The sequence below is a fragment of the Miscanthus floridulus genome, chromosome 5 (assembly GCF_019320115.1).
Source record: "Miscanthus floridulus cultivar M001 chromosome 5, ASM1932011v1, whole genome shotgun sequence".
Lineage (NCBI taxonomy): Eukaryota > Viridiplantae > Streptophyta > Magnoliopsida > Poales > Poaceae > Miscanthus > Miscanthus floridulus.
In genome coordinates this window covers 145,444,736-145,454,878 of record NC_089584.1, presented here as the reverse complement: position 1 = coordinate 145,454,878, position 10,143 = coordinate 145,444,736, and the positions used below count along the sequence as shown (strand labels likewise).

Below are 10,143 nucleotides of genomic sequence, written 5' to 3'. Positions count from 1 at the left end.
TTTCCCGTTTAGAGCTTCAATAGCTGCCAATGCTTGATCTTTTGTTTGATATTTAATGAAGGCACAGCCAGCTGCAAAGAGCAAAGTTAACTGACAATATACACTTGAGGCAATGCTTATCATTCTATTCATAAGGAAAGCAACTTCTCTGCAGGATATTACCTTTGCTTGTCTGTTGTGAACCTCTCAAAATTTGCAAATCCTTGACATTCCCATAATTGGAAAACAAATTAGTCAACTCAGTGTCCGTAACATTTTTCGGAAGCATTCCAATGAAAAGCTTATGTTCTGGAAGTCATGACAAGTAAAAATATGAGTGCACAGTTGGGATATCAGTAAAAAATAGGCAACAATGTCTTGAGCAAATATCCCCATACAAAATCGCTGGCAAAGAGAAAGTTCTACTTAAACAGTAATCATACCCAGCCTCTCCAACTCTCCATCTGCATATTTTACTTGCAAAGGACTTGATGCCTGAGTTAAATAGAAACATAGAAGAGTGTAATCAGACTGTCAAAGCAGAGACAATTCTACAAGATCTGTATTTGATGAGTGTCATAGAAAAGTGTCACCCATATCACCATATCCAAACAAGGCATCACAAGTGTAGTTAACTGGTTATATGACAAAGAAAATATTACTAATGAGCAAGTATCTCAGACTCTCAGTGGCTCCAAAAAGTCCATGCTTACCAACTACAAAGCATTTCAAATTTTGTCCAAGATCAGGATATATAGGTCTCTAACTACCAAGACTTGACAGCATGCTTTGTATCACCATCCTCATTTGGTGAATGGACTTTTAACTCTGTTAGTGCCAGTCACATTGAAATGATGCAGTGTTACTTCATATCTGAACAAAAAACGTATCTTAGCAGGAGTGGGATTAGATATGTAGTCACTCTCTGATGCAACTCATTGAGTGAAGGCAGTACACAGTACCAATTTCCAGCAGCTATCAAACGTCTAGGTCTAGAGCAATAATGATGTTTTCAAGAAAACTTGTGCACCATAATAACAAACATTCAAGAAGATACACATCAACGAAAGAAATATATTTTTCTTGCAAATGATGCTAGTTGAGAAAGAATCATGCATTTTTCATGTACCTAATCCAGAAACTTTAGTCATACCCAACTGTTGCAGTGACCTAAGAGTCTGGTCATGTTTTATATGACAGAGGCCACAATTGACCACACCCAGAGTTAGGTTTTCCATATAGATTTTGTTTTTTTGGTTCGGAGCCACAGTTAGGTGTGTGCCAGAAAATTGAAGCTACAAAAAGTTGATTTTGCATACCAAGATGGATGCTAAAGTGTTATGGCCACTTGGTGGTCTAATTTCTGTTACGTGTGCCACGTCAGAGACAAGCCTAGGCCATTATATGGTTGGTGACCTGACATCAGTATTCAGTTGTCATAGACCAAACTTGTTCCCTAAAAGAGCATTTCATTTGCTACTTGCAGCATAGCCTAGCAATGCAGACTCCAACCAAACATAAAATTTGTCAGTTGGCTTAGATATTTTGACTAGTTTCTGTTGACAGATGCTACATTGGATTATACTTTGGAGGACTGAGAAAAGAGCTTCCTCTTGAATCATGTCTATTAATCGACACAAAAAATTGCAACTAAAACATTCATATTACCCCCAGGTAGGTATATGCTCCTTCAACATGCTTTATCAACATTCCTGCATCTGGCAGGACCATGAATTGAAATCTCCAGTATTCCTCCTATCCTACATACAGACCAACTCATTCCGCAGCTTACAATGTTGGAAACCGTAGACATTATGTTTCTAGGAATGAGGCTAAACTGACTATCTTTGATAAATATCATAATAGCAACCTGCAGACCAGCCTTACAGAAAGACTCAATAAGATATATTTTACATCACATTCATAATCCATGTCTGTAATGGTTTGCCAGTTTATCCTACTCAAAGTAACAAAGGAAAGATTTAGCCAACCTAAAGGCTACTCATGAAGGGTTGTTGTATTACATGTGTATTTGTGTTATGGTCGGCAAGACCTATGCTAGGCGAAGTGGCTAGACCTAAGACGGTTCCGGTTCAGGTCCAAGCCGAGTCCCTAAGAGTCCTAGCAGATTTAGTTAGTTGAGAGTTTTAGAGATTGGGTTCAGATTAGTAGCAGAGTTTGTTAGCCTAATGAGTCAAGTTGTTTCGGTTTGTAAGGACTATAAGAGTCCAACTCTGAGAAGAAAGGAATTAGCCTAGGATTGTGTCACAAAGACACCCTTGGGCGCCTGGCGCTCCCTCCCTGTTCCTTGTCCACTCGCGCCGCAGCCCTAACCCGTCCTCGACAGCACGGCGCCGCCGCCTCGACGTCGAGTCTTCAAGCCCCGGCCCCCAATCCACCATAGCTACAACCTCAGGAGCTTAACCCCTAACAACCTGGTATCAGACTTGATGGCCTCGTCCGGGACCTCGTCACCAGCCGTTCCACCCACCACCGCTTCCCCGTCGCCGTCGTTCCCACCGATCTCCAACCCCTCTGCGCCCCTGGTCACGCCGACCATGGGGGTGTCGCAGCCCATCGCCTGTGCCGGGGCGCTCGTCCCCACCACCACCCTGCCTCTATCCTCGCAGCCACCACCACCGCCCCAGCTGTACGCCATCCCCACCGACACGCTCCAGCAATTCACCAACGCCGTCCAAGGCATCCAGAACCAGCTCGCCTTCATGAACTTCCAGATGGGCGATCTGGCGGCGCGCGTCGGGGCAATCGACGGCCGCCCCCCCCCCCCCCCCCCCCCCACGAGGGCGCAGTTTCATCAGTCCACGTTGCCGGGCTCCGGCGGCCGGTCAGCGTCCCCCATGCCGGCGCTCACGGACACACAGAATGAGGACATCGCCACGCTAGACACACTGACGCCATGGTCTTCCCCAAGTTGCAATTCGTTCCCAACTCAGCTGCCACGTCGCTCTCGGATTCAGCAGACACGTCGTCACTGTTTCGGTCATAACTTTCTCATACGACATCGAAACGGGCCGTTCTTGGATGTGTTGGAAAGGGGACGACGACGCCGTCGTTTTGGATCTGGTCCCAGCTCCAAAAGGTCCGTGGATCATTCTGTGTGACCACGGCAAGGTGCTGCATCACCTATTTGGGCCAACTTGGCCATGTATCGTGTCGGGCCTTAAGCCCAAGTTGTGGGCGCCCAACCCCTGGCCGTCCCCAACCCTAGGTCGAGTCTTAGACTATAAACACAGCCGCCGCCGCTGCAACACAATTGGGTTTTTGTTTAGAGTTTAGTTTTCCATCGAAAAACTGAATCGCTCATGGTAACTGTGGTGACAAATCCTTTTACAGTGATCCAGGGCCCCCGTTCTTGATCTCCTCCACTGTGTCGATTAGTCCTTTGGAACCGAGTTCTTGAATCCTCTGTTGATATTCGCGTCATTCATATTTGCAATTTCAAATTGCGTGTTTTACCTTCTTGCTTGTGCTCTTCGATTCGCTTGCAGGAAAAGCCTTCTTGGCGAGGTCAATCAAGTTGTGTTTGGTTGATAACCAACGGAGCAGTAGTGTAACGGTTGCAGGGTTCGAATCGCGTCTGATTTGAAGCCGGATCGCCAACGTCGAGATCTCCACGAAATCGAACTTATCGGCTACCTCTCGGAAGATTGGGCCTGTACTCATCAATTGGTATCAGATATTTCAGGTTTACCGCGAGGTATAATCTCGTTTGCCTTAGATTCATATTTGTTCATTACCTAGAGTCCACAAATAGCCCAAAAATATTTCAATTTTCGCTGTCCTATCGCCCTTTGTGCCTTTGCAATTTCGTTTCAGATTCGTGTTGTTGAGTTTGTGTCCGTGGTCGAGTCTTGTTGCTGGTTTAGGATTGTGTTCGTGGTCGTAGTTCAATCGCCCGTTGTTGTGATTTTTGTTTTCCGCCGCTATCCCATCCACTGTTCCCAAACAACAAGTCGAAGCCACCACATTACTCGACTTGCCCCGCTAGCCGCCTTGTGTAACTTCTCGCCGCCGCGCAAACCCTAGATAGGTTGTCAGCCGCTCTTATTTTGCCTGCATCGCAGCCCTCCTTACATCATTAGGCGAATACCTACTGCTGTTAGTCACAGTGACGATCCTGTGATCGGTGTTTAGGGACGCTTTGCCCTAACTGCCGCCGCCGTGTTGTGCCTTCCGGAAAACATACCTTGAGATACCTTCGGTAAAACAGGCATAACTTTTCGCTCGTTTATCAGAAAAATCTGAAATTTTTACAGCAGCTTCTTAACACCATTTGGAGCCGACCCAAACTCGGCTACGCCCTGTTTGGTTTCATCAGAATTGCCAAAAAAATTCGGGAAAATATAGAAAAAAAATTGTCAAAGTTTTTGCACGCTTTTCAGAGAACGTGCTGAATTTCTGTAGACCACATCCCACCTCAGTTGTAGGTGCCAATTTTTGTGGTTGCATCTTTTGTGATCCTTGTTCAGAGAAAAGTCTATAAAAAAATAGTGAAAAAAATAAAAAAAAGTTTGTTTCCTACTAGTGCCTTTTGGAAAAATCCGGGAAAAAATTCAGGAAAAAAGGAGAAGTCCGGGCTATTTGCTTGTTCTGTGAGTTCTTTCGATCGTCCTTTGTTTTCACCTTGTTGCGCTACGTCTCGACACGTCTTAGCCAGCACCTGTGATTTGTACTTTGGATCCGGATTGAACAATCGTTACTCTGCATTTGTTAATTGCTAATCCTTGCTGTCATATTGTGTGCCTACCCATAGCTCCACATATTCTTCTGTCAGCACAGGTTCATCTTGCAACTGTTACCCACGCTCAACAACAGATTGCTTTGCCACTTTGGTTTTGCTCCTATTTGGCGTTGGTAAGAATACAGGCAAGACTGTGATTTTGCATTCCACTTTCACCACCATCACCACCACCACCACTTGTTTCCTTTTAGTTGATAGGGATAATACTTTGGTGTTGTCTTTTTCTATCTTCTAATCATGGCAGGAACTCCGACGGACTTCAATGAGTGCGTGTCCAAGGGCGAGCTTACAACGTTCATGACTGAACAACGCAATCTTATGACCGAGCTGACGCGCAACGTGAACAATCTGGTCACCCGCATTGAACAGCTTGAGCAACGCCCTCCAACTTATCGTGCTGATGATGAAGATACGGATGCTTTTGGTGATGAAGATGCGTATGCTGACGGTGGTGCCCGTCGCCGCCTCAACTTCAATCGTCGCGGTATGGAAGGTAATAATCATGGTAATAATGATCCTTTTGCTAAAATTAAATTTAGTCTACCTCCTTTTGCTGGTAATGTTGATCCAGAGGCATATTTAGATTGGGAGCTTGCTGTTCAACAAAAATTTGATTCTCATAATGTTCCTGCTGAGCATAGAGTTAAACTTGCTACTAGTGAGTTTACTAATTTTGCTTTGTTCTGGTGGAGTGATCTTTGCAATGCCAATAATGCTGCTGCTGTGCCTCAAACTTGGAATGTTTTAAAGCAACGTATGAAATCTCGTTTTGGTCCTCCTTATTACCAACGTGATTTACGTTTGAAACTACAAACTTTAAAACAAGGTGATAAAGAAGTAGAAGCATACTATCAAGAATTGCTTATTGGTTTAGCACGTTGTGGTATAAATGAAGATGATCATGATGCTAGTGCTAGATTTTTTGGTGGTTTAAACCATGATATACAGAACATACTTGATTACAAAGAATGACCCAATTTTTCCCAATTGTATCATCTTGCTATTAAGGCAGAACGAGAAGTACAGGGACGCAAACAACACCAGCCTTTCAGGTCTAACAATGGGAGGAATTTTCAGCAACGTTCCGAGCCGAAGACGCCCAAGCTTCCTGTTGCACCACAGCCATCTACACCTCCATTTTCTTCCGGGGTAAGTAAATTGTCTAATGTGCAGTTTCCACAGCTGAAGAAAGGTGGCACTCCGGGTGCTTCTACTAGCTCCTCCTCGTCTAGCTCTAAAATCATTTGCCACCGATGCAAAGGCATGGGACATGTCATGAAGGATTGCTCCAGTCGTCGTCGCGCTTTCATTGCTACCGAGGATGGATATGTAAGTGCTAGTGATGTTGAAGATGATTTAGCCCTTGCTGCTAACATTGATGCAGATTCCACCGAGGGCGATCAAGATAAGGAGGCCATCACCATTGACTCCGTGGCTGCTGCCGCGGACTACCCTAGCCTTCTTGTGCAGCGTGTGTTGAGTACACATGTGGGACATGAAGAAGAGATGAAGATCCAACGCCACAATTTGTTCCACATGTATCTCATTGTGCAGGGTTGTCGTGTTCTCACTATCATTGATAGCGGGAGTTGCAACAACTTGGTGAGTTCAGATTTGGTTGACAAGCTTGGCTTGACCACACGACAACATTCGTATCCATATAAACTTCAATGATTCAATAATAGTGGTAAGACTAAGGTAACTAAATCAGCACGCATTAGCTTTTTCACAGGCTTATCATGATACTGCTGATTTTGATGTTGTCCCTATGCAAGCTTGCTCCATTTTGTTAGGTCGCCCATGGGAATTTGATAATGATGCTTTACACCATGGTAGAACTAATACATACACTATCATACATAAGGACAAGAAAATTACATTGCTGCCTTTGTCTCCTACGGATATTATTAAACATGCTAATGAGATCAAAAATAAACCTCCAACAGACATTGCTAAAAATAATGGGATTAAGTTAAAAGGAGGTGCTTTTCTTGCTACAACTTCTGCTACTGCTGAGTTATGTGATAATCCTGATGCACCATGTTATACTATGTTTTGTCAACCTTTTATGTCTGGTGCATTGCCTGCTGTCACTAACCTTTTGCAGGAGTTCGCTGATGATGGGATGGAGTCGAGGACGACTCCAATTCTAGAAGGAGGGGATGATGAGGACATCGCCAAGATGGAGTCGAGGACGACTCCAATTCGAGAAGGGGAGGATGATGAGGACATCGCCACGCTGGACACACCGACGCCATGGTCTTCCCCAAGTTGCAATTCGTTCCCAACTCAGCTGCCACGTCGCCCTCGGATTCAGCAGACACGCCGTCACTGTTTCGGTCGTAACTTTCTCATACGACATCGAAACGGGCCGTTCTTGGATGCGTTGGAAAGGGGACGACGACGCCGTCGTTTTGGATCTGGTCCCAGCTCCAGAAGGTCCGTGGATCATTCTGTGTGACCACGGCAAGGTGCTGCATCACCTATTTGGGCCAACTTGGCCATGTATCGTGTCGGGCCTTAAGCCCAAGTTGTGGGCGCCCAACCCCTGGCCGTCCCCAACCCTAGGTCGAGTCTTAGACTATAAACACAGCCGCCGCCGCTGCTACACAATTGGGTTTTTGTTTAGAGTTTAGTTTTCCATCGAGAAACTGAATCGCTCATTGTAATTGTGGTGACAAATCCTTTTACAGTGATCCAGGGCCCCCGTTCTTGATCTCCTTCACTGTGTCGATTAGTCCTTTGGAACCGAGTTCTTGAATCCTCTGTTGATATTCGCGTCATTCATATTTGTAATTTCAGATTGCATGTTTTACCTTCTTGCTTGTGCTCTTCGATTCGCTTGCAGGAAAAGCCTTCTTGGCGAGGTCAATCAAGTTGTGCTTGGTTGATAACCAACGGAGCAGTGGTGTAACGGTTGCAGGGTTCGAATCGCGTCTGATTTGAAGCCGGATCGCCAACGTCAAGATCTCCACAAAATCGAACTTATCGGCTACCTCTCGGAAGATCGGGCCTGTACTCATCAACCCCTAACAATTTGCTTTGTCTACTTAGCATGCTCTTAAAAGCACTACTATGTATCTGCATTATGAAACAGATTCCGAGCAACTTCATTCAGCAAGAACTCATTCTATAGAGAAGTTAAAGTGAATATTCCTCTTATTGGATACACAAGAAAGAAAGAAAAAATGATTGCCACTGGGCTCGACACTATTTAGATATATCCTTGAAATCAGAAATGAAACAGTCCCGAGAGAATCTACAAACTGAGAATGAGTTCACGTCTTGCAATCATTTGCACACACACCTTCACAAACTATTAATGGTTAGAAGTTGGAGCCCAAAGTTTTAAACAAATCCAATTCCAAAATTTTGAACGAACCACCAAAGTCACAGTCACTAAATTCAGTTTCTCTAAAGTGCCCCACGAAAGACTCATCTGATCCCATCCCACCGGACAGCCAAAAGCAAACATTAGCTGACAATGTGGCCCCTGCCAATATTATGGGACACTTTCATAATTAGCGATCCAGAAGGAGCTAAAGGTGCTACAGTGGGTTCAGTTACTGACAATTCCACCTAGCCAGTTGGCAAGAAGGAACCTGCTACCAGAACAAGATTAGTAGAATGCTTGCATACCCCAGAGAGTGTGCGCTTGTTGTGGTAGGCATTCACCGCCTTGTCAGCTTCCTCCCTTGAGGGGCATATGACGAAGCAGCACCCTGCATTATATTGAGAGCATGTAAAACTGAGGTGAAATCGAGAAGCAGATGGGCAAAATGACGGAAACAAGGTGAAGGAAATAGCCAAGAAGGGGGAAACTAGCATGTCAATGTGCGGCCTAACAAATAGGTTTTAGGTGAAATCAGGGTAGTTGTAATTTTGCAGAAACGCCAAGGCGAACTAAATTTCCACAACAGAAACGCCAACGCCAACCAAATTGCCATCTGAAGCAAGTATACCTGAGGCCAACACAAACCAAGCAGCTAAATATAGCACGGATTCCACACAATTATGGCACATTTAAGCCTGCATTGCTCGAAAACAAGCTGAAGCCACAACAGAGACGCATACTTTTTTTTTCTACATATATATTTTGCAAAAATCCAAAATGAAAATATGGAGGGAGCCAACAGAATATGATTTCAAAGACAAACGGAAAAGGAAGAAATTCAAAACACGCAATGGAGCAGATACATACACTACGCTAACGCGACTCAAGCCTAGTACACTCGAATCCATGATGAAACCCCACCAACCCGAGGACTCGACGTGAGATCTCCCCGCAGCATTGCAGCAAATCGATCCCCCACAAGCAGAAAAAACCAAGCCAAAAACGCTAGTACAAATTTGTCTAACCGAAAAGCTCAGATTCCTCCGACCGTGCGGCATTGCCCCCAAACGCGAGCGAAGCGAAACCACCCCGGAGCGAGCAGTCGAGCTCACGGCGCGAGCGAGGGAACAGCGCGTCAGGCATTGCGGCGAACCGAGCGAGAGCAAGCGCGGGGGAGCGAGGGTGGCGACTGGCGAGCCCAGATCCGGGGCCTAGGCAGATCCGCACCTCGGGAGACCTTGGTGACCTTGTCCTTGATGACGGTGACCTCGTCGACGGCGGCGACCTCGCGGAACATGGCGAGCAGGTCGGCCTCGGTCATGTGCTTGGGCACCTGTCCCACGAAGAGCTTGACGCTCTTCTCCTCCTCGCCGCCCTCCTTCCCTCCTCCGCCTCCTCCTGTCTCCCCCGCAGACGCCGCGGCCTTGTCCCCGTCCTCCGCCATTGGCCGCTCCCCCTCCTGCTCCGCCAGACGCCGCTGCTAGGGTTTTCGCCGCAGGCTTGCTTGTCGCCGCCGCCGCTGGAGTCGCCTCGTCGCTGCGGGCGGTTGCGCTGCGAATTGTTTTTGGGTTAGGTGGTGGAGGTGATGGAGTTGGAGTTGAGGCGGAGGCGGAGTAATTTAATATAATAATTAATGCCTAATGGATATGCATGCTGCAGTTGGAGGCTCCCCTACTTGCTGCAAGCCTGCAATCATGACCTCAGCCTCTCCCTTCCCTCCCTTCCCCAGTTCCCCTGCAATGGAGAGAGAGAAGAGAGACGGGTTTGTTTTGGGAGACAAACATGGAGGTTGTCTTCCCTAGCTTACTGCAACCCTTTTTATTTCTGTTTTCCTTTATATATTTGTCGTCAATATTTTGATTTTATTTAAACACGGATGTTCATATACATGTATACATATATTTTCTCTATATACATGTATACATATATTTTCTCTATATCCTTCTAAAAACATATATTTTCTCTCTATATAAGCATCTCTCAATAATTAAGTCGACAGATGATCTATCACAAAAATAAATTATTATTAAACTTTAAAATAAATAAATTAGTACAAACACCCGAATGA

General features: G+C 45.6%; 1 protein-coding gene across 3 annotated transcripts in view; it reads right to left on the bottom strand.

Annotated features, from left to right (window-relative positions):
• LOC136451079 (RNA-binding protein BRN1-like) overlaps positions 1–9,867 on the bottom strand; it is a 12,684-nt gene extending 2,817 nt beyond the window's left edge. For 2 of the 3 annotated variants that reach the window (XM_066451822.1, XM_066451824.1), the window contains exons 1-5: positions 9,303–9,851; positions 8,381–8,463; positions 423–474; positions 163–288; positions 1–71 (exon numbers count right to left, since the gene is read on the bottom strand). The exon at positions 1–71 is cut by the window's left edge and continues 12 nt beyond it. In XM_066451822.1, the coding sequence (XP_066307919.1) occupies positions 1–71; positions 163–288; positions 423–474; positions 8,381–8,463; positions 9,303–9,519 (549 nt within the window). In that variant the 5' untranslated portion in view covers positions 9,520–9,851. Of the gene's footprint in view, positions 72–162; positions 289–422; positions 475–8,380; positions 8,464–9,302 lie in introns of all 3 variants that reach the window. The other variant, XM_066451823.1, reaches the window with a different exon arrangement.
• Between the last annotated feature and the right edge of the window lie 276 nt (positions 9,868–10,143).